The following is a 25,059-nucleotide window of genomic DNA, read 5'->3' on the forward strand; positions in this document are numbered from 1 at the left end:
TCACTCACTTTAGTATATGATACACATATATCTAATTTAAGGGAACTGTATCCATTTTACTCAGTTTAATGGATACTAGTACTATGTAGAATGAATAATAAGAGAGCAAGAGGGAGGTGACAAATATGGGACTGTTGTGAACCTATAGGCCCGCCGTGGAGCCCAGCAGCAGATGCGCCTGCGGGCTCTGGGGGGCAGAAGGGAGGGACCGCGCCGGCTGGTTCTCGGCAGCCTCGGGGCGGCCGGGCGCTCAGGCGCAGGCGCGGCCCGGCTGTCAGGCGCTGATGCGCGGGGCCACCTGCAGAGGCCTCACCCTGTTCCCGGGATGTCCCCTAGACGCGGACCCCCGTGCCCTCCTTGCCCTGTGCTGTCACAGAGTGACCTGAATCCTCCCATGCCAAAAAAATGGGTAGAAGAAAGTATTTCCAACGCTCCTCCCGATCATCCGTTACCGAGGGAGAGCCGCTGGCCCCTCAGCAGGGGCTTGCGCACGGCGTGGAGCGATCTGCGGCTTTGTTTCTCAGGCACCTGTTGTGGATCCCAAATAGAAACGTCGCCCTTGGGGATTCGGGACCGGGCAGCCAGTGTCCGGGGGTGGGCGTGTTTGGCTGCACGGTCCACCCGGGTGGGCGGGCCTGGGGAGGGGGCCCGGGGCTCTCTGGCTCTGCCTGGGAGGGAGGGGCTGAGCGGCGCCGGGGACTGAGTTGAGCCAGCCGGGGCGCTGACCGCCGCGCTCGCCCCCTCCCTTCCGCCCTCCGCCCTCCACCCTCCTCCCTCCCTCTGTCCCCGGCGCGGGCGAGTGTCTGCAGCGCGGCGGCCAGGAAATGCCGCAGATGCGCCGCGCAGCATCCCCGGCGGAGGCAGCGCGCTGGTCCTCCCGCACCGCCGCCGCGGCTTCGGCCCGGCCCGGAGCAGGCGCCCCGTGCAGGGCCAGCAGAGCGGTCAGCGCGGCCGCAGAGGGTCCGGGCGCCCGCCGGCCCCAGCCGGCCCTCGCCGCACTCCCGGCTCCTCCGCTTGGCGTGGCTCTGCTCGTCGCCGCCCCTGGGCTCGCCGAGATTTGCCGCTGCTGAAACCCGAGAGGGACTCGGGCTCCCGCAGCAGGGCGGCCCACCCTCGGTCCGACAGGAGGCCTGGGCGTTTCCTCTACCGGCCCCGGCGCCTGGCCCCCGTCGTCCGCCGCCCGCCACCTACTGCGCCCCCGCTCTGCGTCTTCGGCTTCCGCGCTCTTCGCCAGCGTGCTGCTCCTTCCTCTTTTCCAGTTCCCAAGGCTGTGTCTTGCTGACTGCGTTAGTGTCCGGGGGTTACGAGGGGGAGAGGGGAATTGGCCAGTCATCGCTTAGATAAACTTCGGCATGGCGGGTTACCTCTCCCCTGCTGCTTACCTGTACGTGGAGGAGCAGGAGTACCTCCAGGCCTACGAGGATGTCCTGGAGAGGTACAAAGGTATGTGGTCCCTGCCCTGGGGCTGTGGAGCTTGACACGGATCAGAGAGGCAACCACTACCTTTCCTTAATCAGAGCCACCACTGCTTGGGCACGAGTAAACAGGTGTCTGGACCAGTTCTGGGAATGGACCAGGTCTTTTTGCATGGGATTTAGTACCCCCAGCGCAGGGAGGATGGTGGGGTGGGCGACAGTCTGGAGACGCCCTTAGATGAGCGGTAGAGAGGGGGGAAGGGGGTTTGGTTTCCAAGAAGCACATTGCGTTTTCTCTTCCTTGTAAAAGCTCTTAAGCACTACGCATAATCATAATTCTTCCTGGGAGGGTGGATACTGATTATTCTCTGTGGGATTACTAAGGCATTGCTGCTGCTGCTTGGCTAGGGTATTGGTTAGCCCTGTAAAAAAGGTTCAGCATCACTAGATCATTTTCCTTAAAATGATCTTACTTATTTGAAAAAGTTTGTGACTATATACTTACTCTGATGTATTTTAAAAATTATTTTATAGCGTGATGGATAAAAGACTTTAGTTAGTGAGTTTGTTGTAAATTTAAATGTAAAGAATATATTTTGAGATTTTTTTTCTGCCCATCCTTTATGTTCAGGAAATTCTATGCCAACCTGATATTTATGTTTTAGTATAATGTTTACTTTGACTTCATAGCTAAATATAAAGACGAAATACAAATTGCAGCTGTCCATTTTTTAAGTCTTTTTGTCTCTGGAAATGTATTTTTAAGTGTGTATATACCATCTTTTTATTGTGGCTCCCAAAACACTCCGAACTCAAGAGCAGCTCAGAGAGGTTTAACGTGTTTATAGTAGAATAGTGGCCCATTTCATAGGTAGGATTCAAATGGTTTTATTTCTTTTGAATATTTGCTTTGGGTTTGGTAACTCAATGTCTGTAAATGCAGTGGTATTATATGGTTAACAATACATGTAGTTTTCTATTAGTAGAAAGTAGAAATAAAAAAAAAATTGAACTAAACAGTAAAATTCCAAATCCCCAGAAAGCTCAAATCCACTCACAATTGTTTTCTGTCTTTGTAGAATATGTTTTATAACTGAAATTCTTGCAGTCCATGTAGAATTTTGTAAACAGTACAATGAGGATTCCTTTGTGCCAAGACTCTTATTGTGTATAATACTGCCACTGAGCAAGTGCAATGATATTTTAGGCTAAAGCACATTTGTGACATTTGTGTGTGTGTGGATAATATACTCATGTTTACCTCCATCACTCCATTTTAAAGTAAGGTTTGTAATTAGTTGTTCCCAGAGCTTTATAAAAGAGAAATATTGCAATATAGAACAACAGACCTTACCGAAGAAATACATCTGTGCTCTATATAGTCAGAAACAAAAAAATCTGAAAGTTCTAAAGTATATACATTTTATACTTTTGAAAAAAATTACAGCTGAATGAATTTTAGTCACATGACTGAAAACAAGTACTTATTTGACTTTGTCTTAAAGAAGCAGGCATTGTTTAAAAGCTTGTCTTTGCCTTTGGAAATAAAAGGGAATTAAAGATCTGAAGGCCAGTGTACAACAATCAGTATTGCCCTTAAACATATACATTTTCAAACATATTGTTTAGATGTCACTGAAAAAGTGATGGGAGTTTTCCTCATTTTACTTATGGTTTTTAAAATGCTTAGTTCATCAATTTGTACTTGGCTTTATAGTTGTTCTATGTTTATTTAGTCGTGGAAAGGAAAGTAAGAGTATTGGGCAGTGTATTCCATGAAAAGCTGGAGACCTGGAAAACTCATTGTTTCCCGATGTGTTTTGAAGCCAGTTATGATTTCCCATCAGTATCCAGTATGATGACTTCACTACAGTGCTTATTATCCTGATGACTTGCTGTGGGGACTGATCTAATCAGAAAAGAATTGTAGGCTTTGAATAGGGAGTGTCAATTCACTAAACATTCAGAATACAGTTGCTCACTTTCTGAAATCATGCATTGTTCAAAACATTTTATGTTCTCATTTAAACTTAAAGAGAAGTTATTTTGATTTTTATTTCGGACAGAGTTCCTTGGTTACAGAATGAGTTTGCATTCATCTAGAATATTATCAGGTTGCCAAGTTATCCTATGCCTCAGCTGTTGAGTAGTGTAAGCGGTGGAGTCAGCTGGAACCAATTCAAAAACTGCCTGTTGTCAGAAATGTAGAATTGTAATAATCTATAATGTTAGGAATTATAAGCATTAGATTTGGAAGTCGAGAGCTTTGTTAGGCCTAGTATTCAGACAGCCTTGAGAGGACTTCAAATCGTACTCTCTGTAGAAAAACAAGAATAGTGGAGAGTGAACGCTAATTATTTATGTGTAGTCAGTCTATTCTCATATCTTGCTTTGGTCCATTACTTCTGGGCAAAAATAGGCAACTCTTTGCTGAATTAGAATAACACAGAAAGAGCTATTTGCTACAAAGAAGGGTGCAGCGTTCTGATTCATATTCGAGTCCCGTTACTTGTAAAATGTATTCATGAAATGTTCAGGACCATCTGATTAAAAAAACATATTTCTTCAGCTGATACCAAACTTTGGCTAAATAAAGGCATTTATTTTTGAGTAAAACATAATTCTTTATTATTGTTTATGCTAGAAATTTTCTATGTCAGAGTTTCTTTTATATCTATAGTAAATTATCCAGTGTATATACGGTGTAATGCAAAACATTCTTAGTAGCTTAGCTTAAAAGAAACAGTGGTATCTTATTTTTCTTCTTAAGTTTAAAGAGACTAACCCATATGCTGTTGTTATAAATGATTAATTAGCTCTCATATTATGAAATTCAGCTTTTTGAGTGTATCATTGCAATATTTTGTTTTCTCAACACATTGTTACTTTGTAGTATGATGTTAAGTGAGAAAATGAGATAATGTGAATTCAATACATTTTTCTATACCTTATAGATGTAATTTTAAAATGTTACATTATTTTGGTTCACCAAAATGGTTATTTTTCTATTGATCTGGAAGTAAATCCATTGTTCCTAGACAATCGTAATGAAAGTGTTGCATTTATCATTCTCTATGAAAGCTGAATGGTCGTTTTGCTTACTTATCTATAATATCACTAACCCCACTCCACCCCCCCCACCCCCTGCAAACTGCTGTTTAGGCAATAGGCAAAGTTTTCTCTTTTTTACAGATACCTTGTATAATTGCTTTAGTTTCTTCTCTCATTAGGGCTATAAAATCTGCTTATGTGCATGGTGACAAAAGGAACTAAGACTACCATAATTTTCATTTTCAGTTCGGGTTTATTGCCTTTATTGATAGGTGATTAGTAAACATTCTGTCATTTTACTCTGTGAATTGGCTCGGACACTCCCTTGAAAATTGGAGTATACAGATTTCAAGGAATTTCTCTGCAGCGTATAATGATCTAGCTCAGTGGTTTTCATTTGGCTTCCAGGATTCTGCAAAAACTTGATTTTGAATTTTTTCTGCTCATGCTCTGTTCATAGGTTAATAGTTACATAATAAGCGAACTTTAACTGTGCTGCATCATAATAATGTTATATTGTAGCTAGTCATAATAGTGTAAGTCTGGGATTTTTATTTTCTTTTAAAAGTGAAACAGGCTGAATTTGCTGAGTGTTAGTTAGGATTATGTTTGACTGTTTGTAACAGAAAACAAGTGATAGTGCTTAGCCAAGGAGATATTTTCTTTTTCTCAGGTACTGAGAGGTCCTAAATAGGCAAAACTGGGTTGTAGGGTAACCGCATTTGCCAGTAGGGACTCAGACTCCTCTATTTCTGTGTAGCTATTTATAGTGTATCTTGTGGTCGTTTTGTGATCACAAGATGGCTGCTCCTCTTCCAGCCCTTATGTCTCCATTCCAGGGGACAGCTGCTCCAGGGGCCATCTCTAGCTACAGGTAGACTAGAAAATGTGGATTTTAAAGCTGGCTTCATTTAGTGCCCTGAACAAAATTGAAGTTTTGTTTTTAAAGAATAAGGAAAGAATGGCAACTGGTTTTGCAACAAGCAGTGTCTGGCATATGGAAGGCAGAGTGTCTGTGCTAGAATTGGAAACTTAAGATTTGGATACATATTAACAATCATCACACAATCTATTTGACTTCACTAAAGTTTGAGGAAGATCTGAGAGCTCCATGAGGTTTCTGAGTATTTTCAAAATGACACAATTGAATGTATTATGTTACAACATGGGTTTGAAAAATCATTCTCACCAAATAATTAGGATTAAATTGTGTTTATTGCCTCACACAATAAGGAGTGTGTATCAGTTCAGAAATGTGGGAAATTATTAGGTATTGTTAGTGAATTTAATTTTAAACTTCTACTGATTCTCTTTTCAGTTTCTTTTGTTCTGACTTAGAGAGTTATCTCAACATTTATTTAGCCCAGAGACTTTAAAAAGAAGGCTTATGCTTTTTAAAACTTCTAGGTTTTTTATTTTATTTTATTTTATTTTTTGTATTTGAACAATTTGGAGAACCTTATTTTCTGGCTCAATAAATGTTTTAGGTAATCAGTGTAAGGACAGGTGGTGAGACCAATTTATTGTCTTACTGCTATCTTGTTGTCTGACAAAGAAGTGCTTGTATTTCTGCCTTTGGGTCATATGTGCCTTAGGATCCTAGTTCTGACCAAAGCATCTTCATGCAATTGGAGATTATGAAAATATCTGAAGCTATAGAGGTGACAACAAGATGGAATATCTAGGCTATCATGTTCATTTCTGTTTTAGTTCCACAACTGAGTATAAAAGTGTAGAAGAACGTACCCAAATCATGTGACCTGGTGGACTAATTGGGAAGAGAAGATGATTTGTAGTTTAGAATATTTGTTATTTCATATTAACTAAACACAGATGCTTCTGTTTCATGGAAGTCTTCTCTCTATAATGGCTTTGAAGAAAAAACAGGAAAGACTTCTGTGTCCATTTCTTAGTTCTTAATATTTTAGGGATTACATTCTGCCTACTTCCAAGGAGGAATTTCAGGTAATTATTTACTGAAGTATGCATTGTTTCTGTAAGTGATCAAATGAGACCCCTTCTTATTCTTTTTTTTTTTTTGCTTGTCCTTTAATGCAATTTTGTTTGCTTTTGTTTTCTGCCTGCTTCATCTCTTCCAAAAGAAAAGCAAATAATTCTGCTTAGGTTGAGTGTTGGGGAAAGCTATGTATTTGGGGTCAAATGGGATTTCACCCTGTGAGAAGGTGAAAAGTACCAGAGAGGAAAACTCCAAGAGGAGAAACTAGCATGACTGTTCCATTTCATTGACATGATTGCCAAAATCATTTTGGTTGTTGGCTGAAGTGCACCGTAGGTTTCAGAGAAAGGATTGGATAGAATTTGTAGGAAGATGGAAATGGATGAATGATGGAGGGTTATGCTGTACCAGATTGAAAGCAGTCTTGAGTGGCATACCCAAGACTGAGTTTGGGCTTTATTCTTTAGGCAGTGAGGGTGACCCTTTATGATCCCCAGCAGGAAGTTAGATAGATATTACAAAGAGCAATCTGGCAGCAGTGTGGAGGACTGAGTGGAAGGGAAGACTCAGGCAGGGAGACAGGTTAGGTGGGTACTGTAAAATTACAGTGATTGGAATGGAAGGCTAATTCAAGAGAAATTTCAGAAATTGTCAGGATGGCTGATTAGTTGGTTCTGCATGTGGGGACAGGAGGTGGGTGCAGCAACTTTTGTTGTTGAAGTTATGTCCAAAAAAGCTTGAGGTGTTTCCTTTTTGAGTTTTTAAAAAATTTGTAGTATTTATTAGAAAAGGTGTTTGTAAAACATTTTTATTATTAATCACAATTAGACCTTTCTTGGTAGTTAAATGGAACGAAAGCTATTTTGCTTGACTTTGGAAATACAGCAAGTAGTGTGCCTTAGAAAACTGGAATGCTCTATTTAATGTAGAGCTCTTATCAATCTGTTTGTTATGAATCCTCTGAGCATGATTAGTAGCATCTTAGAGCAGTGGATCTGTTTTCCATAAGCAAATACAATAATTGAATTCATATCCTTTTAAAAGGTAAATATATATGATGAAATAACTTTCAATATATGTCAATAATTTTTAATATTTGTTTTTATTTCAAAAATCTTAATTTACTCATTGTTTATTTCCTACATAAACTTCAGCAAATATGTAGAGTTAGTTTGGTGTATAAAAAGTTCAGTGGTTTTATCTTCATTTAAGTTCTGAGCTACCTACAATTTGAGCATTAAGTCTTAAATTTTTAATTTAAAATTGCAAAACAGTAACTACCATTTATATGTCGACCTACTCATATGCCTGGCATGATGCTGGGTATTGCATGTGAAATACATGTATGTTATGTATATATATAAGTTTAAAGAATCACATAGCTATAGTGGTAGAAATGGCATTTGAACATCAAATGTATATTTGGCCTAAACTATATATTTTGAGTGTCATTATATTGACTGGGAGATATTGCAGAAATAGTTATGAAAATATATTTATTGGCCGGCCGCGGTGGCTCAAGCCTGTAATCCCAGCACTTTGGGAGGCCGAGACGGGCGGATCACGAGGTCAGGAGATCGAGACCATCCTGGCTAACATGGTGAAACCCCATCTCTACTAAAAAATACAAAAAACTAGCCGGGCGAGGTGGCAGGCTCCTGTAGTCCCAGCTACTGGGGAGGCTGAGGTAGAAGAATGGCGTAAACCTGGGAGGCAGAGCTTGCAGTGAGCTGAGATCGGGCCACTGCACTCCAGCCCAGGCGACAGAGCGAGACTCCGTCTCAAAAAAAAAAAAAAAAAAAAAAAAAAAATATATATATATATATATATATATATATTTATTAAGATTCTGATTTTGATTAATACAGCTTTCTGAGATATGTTAAATAAATGCATGACATTAAAGTTAATAGATTATAAATTTATAGATACTACTTTTATTCAAATATTAGATTTTGGAAGTCAAACTGTTGTGTCTTATTTGTATTATAAATTCTAATGACTAGTTATAAAAAGAAAATAAAATTTTAATATGAGCATTTCCAGTGTGTATTTGGGTCGAGAAGATTTTGAAAAGAACTGTTTTTGTAAATGTCACCAATGAATATGGCTGCTTTGATACATGCCTGAAATGTTTCCTGGAAAGAATTGTCAAAGAGAGTTGACAAAGTCTTGATTTTACTCTAGTGGGTGAAAATATTTCCCAGTGAACCCTGGTATTAAAGATATTATACAAACATACTATTGTTCTAGTGCTCCTGTATTCAGTGTTATGGTTCTCCGTGCTGGCCATGCCAGTGTAATGATGTGTTTTCTTGATTTTTGGTGTGAAACAATACTACTTGTCTAGTGAGGTAGACACTGGGGTAATAAAGGTGGGATAAAATAGAGCATATGGAATATTCTGAGCAGTAGAGATTATGTGGTAGTCAATGAATTAAGTAGACCTAAGAACTCAAGTACTGTGGCTCTTCCTACACCAGTAGTCTTTAAAAAAAATGCATACATTATTTTTTAGAGCAGTTTTAGGTTTACAGCAAAATTGAGCAGAAACTACATAGTTCCCATATCCTCCCTCTTCTTCCCCCATAGTTTCTCCTATTTACGTCCGGTACTGGTGTGGTACATTTGTTGTAATTGATGAACCAATTGATAAATTGGTTCATCAACTACATAGTTGATTATAAGATTAATATTTTACATTGTGGTTTCCTTTGTACAGTTCTATAGGTTTTGACAAATGTATCATGTGTCTATTATTATAATATCATGCAGAAGAGTTTTACTGCTCCCAAATCCTCTGTGTTTGACTTATTTGTTCCTCTCCAGCTCCAGAACCCCTGACAACCACTGGTCTTTTTGTTTTCTCTATATTTTATGTTTTTACAGAATGTCATATAGTTGGAATCCTACAGTATATAGACTTTTCTCACTAGCTTCTTTCACTTAGCAATATGCATTTAAGGTTCCTCCATGTCTTTTTATGGCTTGATAGCTCATCTGTTTTTATTGCTAAGTTCATTGTCTGGAAGTACCAAAGTTTGCTTATCCATTCACCTACTGAAGGACATCTTGGTTGCTCCTAAGGGATGACAGTTATGAATACAACTGCTCTAAACAGTTGAGTGCAGATTTTTGTGTGGACATGTTTTCAAGTCATCTGTGTAAAGGAGTATGATTGCTAGATCATATGGTGCATTTAGCTTTGTGAGAAACTTGTCTAACTTGTCTTCCAAAGTGGGTGTACTGTTTTTCATTTCCACCAGCAGTGAGTGAGAGTTCCTGTTGCTTCACATTCTATCAGCATTTGGTATTGTCACTGTTTTGTATTTCAGCCTTTCAAATAGGTGCGTAGTGGTATTTCATTGTTGTTTTAATTTGCAATTCCCTAAATGACATATGATGGTGCGTATCTTTTTTTTTGGAGATGTAGTCTCACGCTGTCACTCAGGCTGGAGTGCAGAGGCGTGATCTCAGCTCACTGCAACCTCCGCCTCCCGGGTTCAAGCGATTCCCTTGCCTCAGCCTCCTGGGTAGCTGGGATTACAGGCATCCATCACCACGCCTGGCTAATTTTTGTATTTTTAGTAGAGATATGGTTTCACCATATTGGTTAGGCTGGTTTCAAACTTCTGACCTCATGATCTGCCTGCCTTGGCCTCCCAAAGTGCTGGGATTACAGGCATGAGCCACTGCACCTGGCTGGTATCTTTTTATATGCTTGTCATCTGTGTATTTCCTTTCCTGAGATGTCTGTTCAGATCTTTTGCCCACTTTTTAAGCATTTTTTATTTTGAGACAGGGTCTCACTCTGTCACCCAGACTGGATGCAATGATAAAATCATAACTCACTGTAACCATGAACTTCTGTCTCAGCAGATCCTCCTGCCTTAGCCTCCCAGGTATCTGGGACTACATGTGACACCATGTTGGGCTAATATTTTTATGTTATATAGAGACAGGGTCTTGCTATGTTGTCCAGGCTGGTCTTGAATTCCTGGGTTCTAGTGTTTCTCCTGCCTTGGCTTTCTAAAGTGCTGGGATTTACAGGTGTGAGCCATCATGTCTGGCCCTTTTGCCCACTTACATTTTTTTTTTAATTGTTGTATATTTTGGATACCAGTCCTTTATCAGATATGTTTGCAAATGGTCAGTAACCTTCTTATACCATTACCTCCTTTTGACACCTTTGAGCCACTGCATATTATAGGTATTATTTAAATAAATAAGGACCTGATTATTTCCTTTTATATGTTCATAGCATTCTTAAGTACTATTTTGTTATAGCTAAGTATGTTATTTATTATATCTGCTTCATAGAGTTATATGTGGTGACTCTGAGTTCAGCAATCTGACAGTTTGCTTTGGTGTTTCTAATATGCTGTTGCAGCTGCAATTCAGGTATCCAGTTGGTTGGCAGCTATGATGCTTTATAACACTTGAGTCTAAAATTAGTCGAACTGTTCTATTTTAAGGGTAGACTGAAATTAGTAGTCCATGTCATATAAAACATGTGAAAGTTAAAAACTCTTAGGATATTGAATTACTTCTTTTAAAATGTAATCAGAAGTAGAGTTGGATAGAAAGTTAGTTTATGTTCATTTTTAAGAATGTTTTGTTATGATAACTTGATTATGGCCTGGATTAGTGCTGTATGTATACAGTATCCACAAACACAAGGCTTCACACTGTTGCCTCTTAGAGTTAAGACAGTGCTTTCATGTAAATTATTACATGTGATTTAAAAAATATGAGTTGAGTTACAGCAAGATTATTTGATTTTTTTCTGTTAGTATATTTTAGAAGAGTCGCAATTCCTAAATGTTTAGAATTCTGGAACACCATTGACTGCCTTTGCTAGAAAAAAGAGAGTGATTAAAGGAGTACTTGGTTGTTCATCTTGTGATCTTGTGATAACCTTATTTGTGTAACAGAAACTAGATAATGTTGAAAATAAGGCCGGGCATGGTGGCTCATGCCTGTAATCTTAGCACTTTGGGAGGCTGAGGTGGGTGGGTCTCCTGAGGTCAAGAGTTCGAGACCGGCCTGACCAACATGTGAAATCCCATCTTTACTAAAAATACAAAAATTAGCTGGGTGTGGTGGCGGACGCCTGTAATCCCAGCTACTCAGGAGGCTGAGGCAGGAGAATCACTTGAACCTGGGAGGCAGAGGTTGCAGTGAGCTGAGATCGTGCCATTGCACTCCAGCCTGGGCGATAAGAGCAAAACTCTGTTTCAAGAAAAAAAAAAGGATATTAAAAATAGCTTAGTAGATAAAAAGCGGAGTGATTCAAATTAAAAGTTTGCTTTTGGCCTGGCACGGTGGCTCACGCCTGTAATCCCAGCACTTTGGGAGGCCGAGGCGGGCGGATCACGAGGTCAGGAGATCCAGACTATCCTGGCTAACATGGCGAAACCCTGTCTCTACTAAAAATACCCAAAAATTAGCCGGGCGTGGTGGCGGGCCCCTGTAGTCCCAGCTATTCAGGAGGCCGAGGCAGGAGAATGAAGTGAACCCGGGAGGCGGAGCTTGCAGTGAGCCGAGATCCCGCCACTGCACTCCAGCCTGGGCGACAGAGCGAGACTCCCCCTCAAAAAAATAAAAAAAAGAGTTTGATTTTGCATATAATATGAATTTTATTACCTCTTGAAGCAATAGTGTATGCTATAGAGGCATTTTTTTTTTTTTTTTTTTTGCAGTGCTATTTGAATATGTCTGCATTAGTCTGTTTTCACGCTGCTGATAAAGACATACCTGAGACTGGGCAATTTACAAAATAAAGAGGTTTAACTGGACTTACAGTTCCTACAGTTCCACATGGCTGGGGAAGCCTCACAATCATGGTGGAAGGCAAAGAGGGGCAAGTTACGTCTTACATGGGTGGCAGCAGAGAGAGAGAGAGAACTTGTGCAGGGGAACTCCTCTTTTTAAAACCATCAGATCTCGTGAGACCTATTCATTATCACAAGAACAGCATGGGAAGAACTTGCCCCCGTGAGATTCAGTTACCTCCCACTGGGTCTGTCTCACAACATGTGGAAATTCAAGATGGGATTTGGCCAAAATATGTCAGTGTCCTTTAAAATAATCTCAGAAGCTCTAGCAATTTAACTACTATATATAATATGTAGTCTTTGTACTTTTTCTTTGAACCTTTTTGGAAGATCTAAAGCAGAATTGAAGGATTCTAAATTACAGAAAGCAAGATGCAAGGATGCCTTAGTTTTCTTGTGGAAAAAGAGATGTACTTATATATCCCTTTCCGTTTAGAAAACCATATAGAAATTTAAATTTTTGCTTCAGTGGAAGTCAAATACTATAAATGGAATGAAATACTTTTATAATTAGCATTTTTTGAAAACATTCAAGCAGCATTTTTCCCAACCTTTCTCATAGTTCTAGTCAGAAATTAATTGATCATATGCTTCAAGTGAACATATTACCATCTAGTATATTCTCTGTTCCCTCATCCCCATCATATTTTGTACTCAGTCTTTCCCTGGAAAAACTGGGAAGAGTTGAAGGGTTTAGAACCGGGAGAAGCAGATCTTCATCAGTTTGGAACATGTGGTTTAATTTAAATACTTATTGATCCTATACATTAAAATATGCTAAGGAATCAGGGCCTACAGAAGGAAGAGGAACACAGGTTTGTAGCCTCTCAAAGAGCACAGTTTGGTGACAAAAGTGGGCCAGCTACACTCATTATATGTGAGTGCTGCAAAAGAGGAGTGATCCGAGCATCCAAGGGTTTCACAAGCAGGGCTGGCATCTGAAGGAAGGCAGAATTTCAGTGGGAGCTGGGGAAGGGGAGAGGCTTTGTGTTATGTGTGGGTGGATGGTGTAGACAGAGGTTTTTGTTGGCCTTACCATGTCATTTGGACAATCTGAGCTTGCATTTCACCTTTTGCATTGTAGGAAAAGTATTATCGCGAAATTTAACTACTGCTTTAATATAAACAAGATAGATTTTGCTTATAGATAACTGGTTGAGTTGAAGATTTTATCCTCCATTTTTAAGAACTCTACTTTATCATACATATGTTATGAAACCTGAGGGTTCAGTAATGAGAAATAAGTTTTAGCCATGGCTCAGCAAATGTAAAGATTGGATGTGACACTCTTAATATGGTGTAGGAAACTCTCAATTAGATTGATGATCATAATAATTTTAGCATTTTTTTTTTTTTTACATATATGATACAATTTGATTCTTGTAACAATTCTCTGAGACAGGTAACATAAGTACCAGTGCCCTTATCTTACAGGCAAGGAAATCAGGCTTCCATGATTGCATTGACTCAGTGGCGGACTGGGGCTCGAATTCTGGTCTTCTGATAGCCAGTCTAGAGAACACTGTACTGTAGGTAATTGTGGCTCATCCTTCTAAAATGCAGTGAAAGTTATCATTAATAATGTGGACTATACATAATATATGTGGTGAGAGGTAAATAGTCTCTGTTTAAGTAAACCGCAGTTGAATACTGCTGTTGTTCTGGAATTACAGTCCATATTTAGGAAGAAGTATGGCTTACCTTTTGTTTAATGTAGTCTTGGGCTACCAAGTCCATAAACTTTGGTGAAAAGTTCTATTGCTGACTGTAGAGGATTTAGTTACTTGAGGGAAAAAGTCCATTATTATCTCTTGCTTTTGTTGTTAATTGAAGCGGCTCTTAAAATTAGAGGGTTGTACATTTAGACAGAAAAACTAACCTGTAGACTAAAGATGTAATTTCTGTAGTACACAGTGACAAAGGAGGAACCGTGAAGTACTTGGGGGAAACATGGAAAGAAAACTTGTGACATATACTTGCTAACATTTTTGGAAAATGAAGTGGACAAAAGTAGGCAAAATGAGTAAAAGTCTGTAGTTCAGTTATCTATATACATTAATTTTATGACATATGTCCTTTTCCATTTCTTTTTTCTCAGTAATATACAACATTTAAAAATTGGGACTACTGCGTGTACAGTTCTATATCCTACAGTTTAACTTAATATATCACAGCATTTTTTAATGCCATGAAATATCATTTCAAACCATTTTAATGACAATGCATGCATTCTACTATGTGTGGTTAAACAGTCTGATGAAACATTTAAGCAGTTTTGTATACTGATAGTTTTTGGTTAATATTATTACATTGGTATTTTTCCATGTAATTACAAGCTTCAGAAACACAGTTTTTCAAGATAAGAAAGAAATCATATGGATGATATAAGCCAATTAGCAATTAAATATTTATAAGATAGTGCCTAATTCATGTTCGAGTAGATTCTTGAGTTATATATCCAATTAAGAAATTCTAATCACTCTGGATTTTAGAAATTCAACAATAAAGGAAGCAACTGCTAGTACTCAGGAGATCTGATTTTCATTCCTGACTCATGCTAAGTAGCTAGTTTTGGATGGCTTATACATGAAAATGAATGATTGCCAAGGTTCTTTATCATCCAGTTATACCAGCCTTAATTAATTACTTCAGTATTTATTTATTTCTTGAGTGTTTCTTATGTGCCAACAACCATGTTAGGTTCTTGGGGTGCTAGACATAAAAAATTAGTGGTCTTTTTTTTTTATTGAGTTATGAATATATCACTTCATACTGATATGATCTGGTTACTCTTGACATCATTTTTTGACATACTTTCCATTGTTTATGGTGTACACCTCATCTTTTATTTTGGAAATGATCACCACATTCATGGTTTTAATTTTTTGTAGAAACCGTTATTGATTCCATTTGAAAACCCTTTTAAAATTCCTTCCAGCCTTTTGATATAGTTTGCAATCGTTTATTGCATTTGTATTTCATTACTTGGACTATGCTTCAAGACTGTATTATTTATTAACGGTATTCAATCAAGGAGCACTGTGGGGCATTAGATTTATCGGTAACATTGAAGTGAAACTTTGCAAGAAACTCACCCTTTTAAAAATGTTTTTACTCTCATTACATGTATTCATGTTATGTAGACTTGGAGTGTGTGCAAATGGCCTCTTTTGGGAAGTTTTTTTTTTTTTTTTTTTTTTTTGAGACGGAGTCTCGCTCTGCCGCCCAGGCTGGAGTGCTGTGGCCGGATCTCAGCTCACTGCAAGCTCCGCCTCCCGGGTTCACGCCATTCTCCTGCCTCAGCCTCCAGAGTAGCTGGGACTACAGGCGCCCGCCACCTCGCCTGGCTAGTTTTTTGTATTTTTTAGTAGAGACGGGGTTTCACTGTGTTAGCCAGGATGGTCTCGATCTCCTGACCTCGTGATCCGCCCGTCTCGGCCTCCCAAAGTGCTGGGATTACAGGCTTGAGCCACCGCGCCCGGCCTCTTTTGGGAAGTTTTAAAGTTGTTACCTATATTATCTCTATGTGTTGTTCTTGCATGTCTAGGTCAGTGTTTCTTTTGTGTTTGGCTGGCTAAGTGATCACCACATACATGCAGTTTTCAGGAAAGGCCTAAATGTTGTCCCCTCCAAGGCTCCTTTTTCCATCTCTAGTTAATGGAAGGTTTTTTTCATAGTACTTTTAATGCCACTTTAGCAGTGAACTTGAACAAGCTATTTCTGGTTGGCCATTTCTTCAAGATTTTTAAACCAGTGTTCTGAGTCTTGGGGGAACTACAGCTTCAAGACTAGGGATTGTGGTCTTCAGCTTTGAAGTGGCTTCATTCTGGAGGATTAGTGAAGCTTTATAGATTTGTTTTTCCCTTCTCTTATTCTACCTTTCCCCTCCTCTCCATTAACAGAACTATAGGATACTATAGGGTACAGAACTCTAGAAATACTCTTGGGTAGTTCTATTTCTAACCCTGATTCTGCTCTCCCACCTGCCCAGCCTTTGAGAATTGCAATTGCCTGTAGGGAAAAGATGTAAACATTGAGTATGTTGATTTTTCACTTATTTCATTTTATCCTCAAGAAAACTAAAGTCTAGAAAAGGAGGGTCAGTAAAGGAAAAAGCAAGCTCTAAACTGAGGTCTCCTGATTATTAATTCTTCACATTGTTCAGTCTCCTTTGTTTCTCACTGGTGTATAGAAGGGCTGCTTTCGCTGGCTATGTCCAAGTCAATGAAAAGTAAGGGCAAGAATCTAGAAGAAATGAGTGGAACAAGTGAAGCAATAGCAAAGACAGAAGTAGTGATATCAGTGTTATTCTTTACATGCAATAAGAGGAATGCCGAGGTTTCAGTGTTACCGTTGATGTTTCTGTATTTTAGGGCCTTGCATTATGTTGGTGATAGTACATTGTATGCAGGAGGCTGTCTGTGTTCTGGGGCTTTAAGAAATAGATTCAGACGAATATAAGCTGTCATTATAACGTGGAACTAAAATATTTCCCACCTTGAAGAGTTGGATGAAAATTTGGCTGCAGGTCTTGGATTAGTGTATTGCTGTCTGGCTGTTTCCTAGTTAACTATAAGATCCAGGCTCCAGGCAGGCAGATCTAGGCCACTGACCACCCCAGCCATCACCCCTCCCTATGGCCTGCATTTTGAGAATATGCTGGATCTGGATCCTTCCCATCTGCTCTGGATCAGGAGTGAATAAAGGGTAATGTGATGCTACATGCATCAGTTCTAACACAGCTAGAGAGTAGGAGCATCAATGGAAGGCATGAAAGGTTTGATTTGCCCTCACCTCATGTGGGCATATGGTAGGTCTCTGTGTATGTGTATTGGTGGTGGGGGTGTGGTACAAAGAAGGAAATGTGCAGTGAAAAAGGGAAAGGGAACGTATCTCATGCTGTTTCTGAGAGTTTGGGAGACAGAAGCTTTTAGATGAATGGTAACTCAACTCCATTTCTTATCATTTGGGTCTCCACACATACATTTTACACTCCCTGCAACTCTTCCTCCCCTGCTCAGTTCTCTTTCTTCTGGCTGTCCTCAGTTCCCTCTATGCTAGCAGCAGGTAAATACATGCTTGGGAAGGATGTGATTTGGAAAGCATGATTCTAATATAAACATGCCTACAGTTTATATTTATTAAATATACTTTTTATAGCTCCAACGTTCTATATTCAATATTTATTCTAGATTGACTACAAAATGTCAGTAAATGTTTTACATTGATCATATTGTTGCTGTTGTTTTACTTTTTTTTTTTTTTTTTTGAGACGGAGTCTCGCTCTGTTGCCCAGGCTGGAGAGCAGTGGCACGATCTCAGGTCACTGCAACCTCCGCCTTCTGGGTTCAGGCAATTCTCAGCTTCCTGAGTAGCTGGGATTACAGGCACACATCACCATGCCTGGCTAATTTTTGTATTTTTAGTAGAGATGGGAGTTCACCATATTGGTTAGGCTGGTCTCGAACTCCTGACCTCGTGATCTACCCGCCTCGGCCTCCCAAAGTGCTGGGATTACGGGAAAGAGCCACTGTGCCCAGCCGTGTTTTACCATTTTTAAAATGAAAAATGTAGTTGTACATTAGCCTGGATGATCTAACCTTCACTTAAACAGCATTTTAAAGAGAAAATGTGTTACAAGTTGGTCATTTGGAACTGATAAGTGAATTTCTATAGCACAGGCCATTGGTTAATTGGAGATACATTTTTGACAGTGAGCAAATCTAAAGAGAGATTTAAAGGATTAAAAAAAAAACTAGGAATGGTTTTTTTAAAGTTAGAAACTACTTTTCTTGTTACAATCTTCTAAAAGCATTTATTATGACATCCAGCACTGGCAAGAACATGGGGAAACAGTGCTGTCCTGCACTGCTTTTGAGAGTGTGATTTGTTACCGTCTTTGGAGAAAGCATGCTGCTGAAGACACATCTACTCCTTGATCCATTAGTATTTCAGAATCTTTCCTGCAGGTAGAATTTAAGTGCAAAGATATTTATTGTGACATTGTTTATAATAGCAGGAATACTGGAAACATCCTGAATGATCAGGAGTAGGGAATAGTTGAATAAATTTTGATACTCAAATGTTAAGCAACTAATAAGTAATACCAGTTAAATCTCTAAGTATTGACTTCTAATATGTCTGCCATATAGTTTAAAGGAAAATTAAAAGATAGATGATTATGTGTTTGGTATTCTTGTAAAAAAAGAAAAAAAATTCTATATGCAAATTTAGAAAGCTATGAAAATAGAGAAACCAAACAAGAGTGATTAGCTCCCAAGAACAAGTTTTCTTTTCATCTCTGAATTTGACATTTTAAAACAGATATGTATTACTTCTATAATAAACATAAATACCACCACAAATAAAGTAGAAAGTTTAAAAGAATAAAATTATTAAATATTTTCTTGCATAGAAAATATTGCCAGTTTTTGAGAAAAGCTTCTTCCATGTGATTCTGACAGGTATAATTTATAAGCAACATTGTGGGCATTAAGTGACATTGACTTAATAGACCATCTGGTACTTTCATAAACAATTTACAGACTTACTGTTTGTGTGGTCCTTTATGGCTGAAGTGGGCCATAATGGCCCTCGCTATTATTTTCAGTGTCTGGTTTGATCACTTGCAGGCTGTCTTTCTAGGCAAAGTACAGTGGGATGAGAAGACACTGCTTTGAATAAGTCAGACGTGTGTAATACTGGTCCCTAACAAGTGCCATCTTAAGCCAGAGGATCCGTTTGTTTTGTTCCTTACCTAACTTTACTTTTTTCATTCATTTATTTAATAAATTATATATAATGTTATTGAGTGCCATGGCGTATACAAAGATGAAAAAAGATGGTGTTGCTTTCCTTTAGGAGATCTCAGTCTGTTGGGGAAAACCAGCACAGTTTGTCATGGGGCAATTAAGGTGCTGTATATGCAGTACAAATAAAGTACTCTAGAGCCACTTTCTTAAATCCTTTACCTGGTGAGCCTAGTGTGTTCTGTACCCATTATCTTGTTTCATAGTTTTAATTATCCAACAGCAGGGATAAAGAAATTTTAGTAAAGTCCTGTATAGTACAACTTCTTTTTCTGAAAATTGTAGTAGAAATTAACCCCACAGTTGTAAGGAAATACCTGATACTAAGAGATGATATGGAAATAGTAGGGATATTAGAGAAAAGCAAGTTGCATATTTGTTTATAAAAACAGAAGATGGAATACTTTTGATGTTTGCAAAAGCAAGTTAGAAAACTACAGAAAACTTTTTTTATGTAAGTCTTTTTAATATCTCTGCTTTTATCATGGTGCTTGGCATATTGTAAATACTCAATAATTATTTTTTCTAAAAAGGTTGAATGAATTTCTACGGAGGGTTTTGGGTTTTTAAGATTTTCTGGGCCGGGCGCGGTGGCTCAAGCCTGTAATCCCAGCACTTTGGGAGGCCGAGACGGGCGGATCACGAGGTCAGGAGATCGAGACCATCCTGGCTAACATGGTGAAACCCCGTCTCTACTAAAAAAATAAAAAAAAACTAGCCGGGCGAGGTGGTGGGCGCCTGTAGTCCCAGCTACTCGGGAGGCTGAGGCAGGAGAATGGCGTGAACCCGGGAGGCGGAGCTTGCAGTGAGCTGAGATCCGGCCACTGCACTCCAACCCGGGTGACAGAGCGAGACTCCGTCTCAAAAAAAAAAAAAAAAAAAAAAAAAAGATTTTCTGAATTCAGTTTCTTAACCAAGCTAACTCTGGATAATAGTTCCAGTCAAGTACACTACCTTCACTAATTTTCTCCCAGCAATTTAAAAACTGCCAAGCAGATGAAGTTTGAAGTAAGTTTTGTAATTTTCAAGAATTATACCGGCCGGGCGCAGTGGTTCACCCCGTAATCCCAGCAGTTTGGGAGGCCAAGGCAGGCGGATCACGAGGTCGAGAGATCGAGACCATCCTGGCCAACATGGTGAAACCCCGTCTCTAATAAAAATACAAAAATTAACTGGGCGTGGTGGCGTGCACCCGTAGTCCCAGCTACCAGGGAGGCTGAGGCAGGAGAATTGCTTGAATCTGGGAGGTGGAGGTTGCAGTGAGCTGAGATTGTGCCACTGCACTCTAGCCTGCCAATAGAGCGAGAGTCCGTCTCAAACAAAAAACAAAAAACAAAATTATGCAAATTACCTTACTTCATGCTACATAATTTCTTTATGCAGAAGATAGGCAAAATGAACTGTTTCCATAGTGAAGGACAAAAGAAATTCTAGGGAGAAAAGATTCAATTTAGATACAATAACGTAGTGCTGGAACATGTGGAGCAGAAATACTGAGGGGAGGCTCAGAATAGGAGTGTGCCTTTAGACAACAATGGCAAAATTCATGGCCAGACTTACTTAGACATTTGTTGGGAACTCAGAGAATAGTGTTGTCCCAGGGTGTTCTTTGTTTACTTTAGAGATAGTGTAGGCTCACCACCTGTAATCCCAGCACTTTGGGAGGTCCAGGCAGGTGGATCACTTGAGGCCAGGAGTTGGAGACCAGCCTGGCCAAAATGGCAAAACCCTGTCTCTACTAACAAAACAAAAAAAATTACCCAGGCATGGTAGTGGGCACCTGTAGTCCCAGCTACTTGGGAGGCTGAGGCAGGAGGATTCTCCTTGAACTCGGAATTCGGAGCTTGCAGTAAGCAAGATTGCGCCACTGCACTCCAGCCTGGGTGGCAGAACGAGACTCCGTCTCAAAAATAAATAAATAAATATATAAATAAATAAATAATAAATGATAGTGTAGCTTTTTTTTTTTAAAGTGCCTGTATATAATTCTAGAACCTCTAAATATAAAAGATCTAGAGGTATACTGCTAGGGTCAGCACATATATAGCAACTTCAGGTAACAGGAAATTTAATGTTACCTATTCTACCATTTTAATGATTTATTTGAGGATCTGGGAAATTTTTGTTGCTATGAACTTTTACTTTTTACTTCAGAGGCAATACTCTTGATTCTGTCTACTCCTTTCTGATGGTTCTTCACTTGGCTTCATATAGTTTCCTTACACACATATACATAGTACTCAGGTAAGAATGCAACCCCTTGCAGATCTCTGGGGTTTGCTTTTGTGCAGTGTCTTTTGGTTCTCTGCTTGCAAATTCTAGTTGTCTTGACCCCCTCAGATGAACTGTCTCTTTACATGAGGGAGAACTGCTGCCTCCCCTTGCGTCTTATTCCCTCCCCAGTTTCTTCTTCCTGTGCTGTATCCTGGAAACTCTCCAAGCAGTAAGCTGAGGGTAATAGTAGGATTCACCTTGTCTATTTCTCTTTTCTCAGAGATGACACTCCCCTGTGCTGCCTGATGTTTAATGCCCCAAAACTGTGATTTCATAAATTTGTATCTGTATATTTAGTTATTTACGGTGGAGAATAAATCCCGTCTCTGTTAGTATCATGCCCAGAGGTAGAATGTCCTCCTTTTCTCTTTAAATAAGACTCATATGTACATAAAATTTGCATGAATTTTCTTTAGAATTAGATAGACTATAGAAATGTTGTGGGCTTGTAATCTGCGAAGTCTTTAATATACTCTCTATCCACATCTCTCTTAATAAACATGTGGATAAAGTGTATATTAAAGACTTTGATGAAAGTCTTTGATGGAAGACTTGGATGGAAGCTCTGGACTGAGCTTGGTGATGGTATAGTAGGGAAAAAAGTATAGTTTGAGTTCATGTGTTTGCCTTTGCGTTAGGCTAACCCTAAAAATAATAAAGTTGGGTCGTAGCTGGAGAATTAAGACATGATAGGTCGGATTTCTATATTTTTCTAGTAATGTGAATGTTCCTATGTGATATTTAAATTTGGATCAGTTTAGTAAAACTGTTATCGTAGGGCAGTCAGAGAAGAAAGATTCTTTTTGTAGTGACAGTACATTTATTCTGAATAATAATAGGGCAGAATAATAATGCCCAGATCGTATAATTTAGCTCCTGCATTTTTTTTCTGAGAAGAATTAGGTTCAGAGATATTCAACTCATAGAACTAGTTAGTACTAGAGTTGGAGCTGGAGCCCAGTATTCTCATTTCTGGTTTAATGCTTTTTCCACTTAATCATGCTGCTCAGCGAGAGTCCTTGTAGTCTTTAAGCCCCCAGACATATGCAGTATACTTCTACCTCCTGGTCCTGAACACATAGGGTGAGTCTTGAGGGCCCAGCCAGCTTGCTGCCTTGCAAGTTTCATTCTGTGCTGTGTAAACATTGCCACACATTTGACTTGAATCGAAGTATTTAGCTGATCCCTTTGAACACATTATTTATGCCATATATTGCACTAAATCCCAACAGAAGACATGCAGTGAGCAATTGGAGTACCTGACCATTATATTGAAAGTTAATATTTGTGTTTCAGCTAGAGTGACTATGGGCCTGTTTGATATTGACTTGAGTTGCTAAGTAATGTCAGAAGGTCAAAACAATTTTAAGAGATGTGTGGACTGTATCTGATGACAGTTTGGCACTTAGCTTTTATCTCCTTAAGGTGGCTTCCATATTGAACCTTAGCAGACTGGCTTTGTTATTTTAAAAGAATACTGAATCTGTTGGGCCTTGGCAGTTTGGAAGAGGCAAGGCTGCCGTCTGGTGTAATTGTAGGCAAAGGTATGTGGTCCTTTAGGGACACAGTTTTGAAAGGCAGTCTCAGCTTGGCAGTCAAGTTTGTGTACACAGCAACATATAGGGAGAAGAAGTAAAGATAACTAACATTTAGATTTGTCACCCTTTCTTTTTTTTCTGTGAAAAAAAACTAAAAGTGAAAGAAATTAGAGATAATTTGTTGTAATAATCACTATAATAATAGGCAGTAATGTACTGGTAAGTATTTGGCAACCAGCTATTTGGGGGAAAAGTCTTGATTTATAGCATTTGTTAATTTTCTGGTGTGAATACTTTTACTATGGCTGATTTCAGGTGACCAAGTTGATGTCACTGAGTGCAGAGTTGGGAAGCGATATGCAGTAGCATATCTATATCACATAGTATTTCCACTATACAGATGGACTAGATGTAAATAAACTCGTGCAAAGATAATAGTAAATGTAATTAGTTAAGTGATGAGTTTTGAATATTTATTATCTTTGTTGTTGGTGTAATTTATTTAATTGAAGGCTGATGTAATTTAATTTTTAATGATGGCTTTGTTTAACAATTGGCTAACACAATTCTGAAAATTCAAGAATCCACTCTCAAGTTGTTATGAGTTAGCTTTAGCATACCACTGAAAACAGGTAACATGTACACTGCCTTCCAAGCATAGCATAAGTGTTTTCTGTGAATTATGTCGTCCTCAAAGCAATGACTTGAAGTAGGTACTTAAAGTATCCTTATTTAGCAGTTGCTATAATTGAATCACATAGTGGTTAAATAACTTGCCCAAGGTTACAATTTGAAAATAGCAGAGCTGGGATTCTAAACCAGGCCATCTGTTTCTAGAGCCTATGCTCTTAACTATCTTGCCATACTGCCTGTTGAGGTTACAGATATTCTTGAATGTGAGGCAGTAGCAGCTATGATAATTTTTAAGTAAATTACTCATGGTTCAGAATTATTTTATGACTTGTTTCAATAATTGTTTGGATTTTATTTATTTGAGTTTTATTTATGACAAAATGTTACTATCCTTAATATATGAATGCTTATATAAATCAACAAGAAAAGCTATTCTCTCTTCAGTAGAAAAACAGACCAGAGACTTCAATGGGCAGTTCATAAGAGAAGAACTAACAATGGCCAGTAAACACTGAAGGCAAGGACAGTGTCCATTTTGTTCATTGCAATATTAACCCAACCCTTGCAGAGTGCCTGACACATAGCAGGGCTCTATAAATGTTATTTTAGTACCTGTTAATTTTTTATACATTTTAATAAAGTATATAAATATTTCTTGTCCTTTTGCTTATACTAAGCTATTTTCTAATGTTGCCTTTAAATAATTGAATTTTTAAAGAAAGTGTTTCTGATTATATAGTTAGAGACATTTTGTTATTAAAACTCCCTAAGTTCAAACACTGGATGAAGAGGCCTAATAAATTACTTTTTTCTTAATTATAATTAATCAATGTATGCCATTGTGTATAATTTCCCTAAGTAAAATGGATGTTCTTAAACTTAAGAGACCTACTGAAATTATGAGAAATCTCTGTGTAATTTCTAGAACCTTTAAGTTACAAGTAGTGAATTTTTTATTTTATTTTATTTTTTTTTGAGAGGGAGTCTCACTGTCGCCCAGGCTGGAGTGCAGTGGCGCGATCTCGGCTCACTGCAAGCTCCGCCTCCGGGGCTCGCGCCATTCTCCTGCCTCAGCCTCCTGAGTAGCTGGGACTACAGGCGCCCGCCACCATGCCCGGCTAATTTTTTGTATTTTTAATAGAGATGGGATTTCACCATGTTAGCCAGGATAGAAGTAGTGATGTTTTAATGCATTGAGCTGTTTTATCTGCAAACCTTGTTGAGGAACAGCATACCCTGGAAGTTCAGAGATTGATGTTTTTCCTTTGCGGCTTTTCCAGTTTGCCATCTCTTTCTCCTCTTCGGTAGATGTTTTAGCCATGCCAGAGCTCAAATATACTTCTGATGGATGTTGTGAATTATTTTGAGAAACAATAAAATGTATCAGAACAATATTTCTGGTGCTGACAGCTGCATTTTGGAGATTAGGAACTTGAAATTTCTGAATTGGTTTTGAAAGAAGGTAAGTTGCATTACCAGACTTGTCATCCTTGGTATAGATAAGCAAGACCTTGCTGTGGTATTTTTTTTCTGAAGATGGAAAAG

At 38.9% G+C, this 25,059-nt stretch overlaps 2 protein-coding genes across 7 annotated transcripts in view; both read left to right on the plus strand.

Annotated features, from left to right (window-relative positions):
* Positions 1 to 703, plus strand: part of LOC104681597 — a gene marked incomplete at its 5' end in the record, with an annotated part of 111,151 nt that extends 110,448 nt beyond the window's left edge. The window contains 1 exon segment of the mRNA XM_030929586.1: positions 149 to 703. Coding sequence (XP_030785446.1) covers positions 149 to 703 — 555 coding nt within the window.
* Positions 704 to 811: 108 nt separating this feature from the next.
* Positions 812 to 25,059, plus strand: part of DST (dystonin) — a 385,237-nt gene continuing 360,989 nt past the window's right edge. For 4 of the 6 annotated variants that reach the window (XM_010387943.2, XM_030928393.1, XM_010387944.2 and 1 more), the window contains exon 1: positions 812 to 1,443. In XM_010387943.2, the coding sequence (XP_010386245.2) occupies positions 1,353 to 1,443 (91 nt within the window). In that variant the 5' untranslated portion in view covers positions 812 to 1,352. The remainder of the gene's footprint in view (positions 1,444 to 25,059) is intronic. The other 2 variants (XM_030928387.1, XM_030928389.1) reach the window with 2 other exon arrangements.

Source organism: Rhinopithecus roxellana, chromosome 4 (genome assembly GCF_007565055.1).
Source record: "Rhinopithecus roxellana isolate Shanxi Qingling chromosome 4, ASM756505v1, whole genome shotgun sequence".
NCBI lineage: Eukaryota > Metazoa > Chordata > Mammalia > Primates > Cercopithecidae > Rhinopithecus > Rhinopithecus roxellana.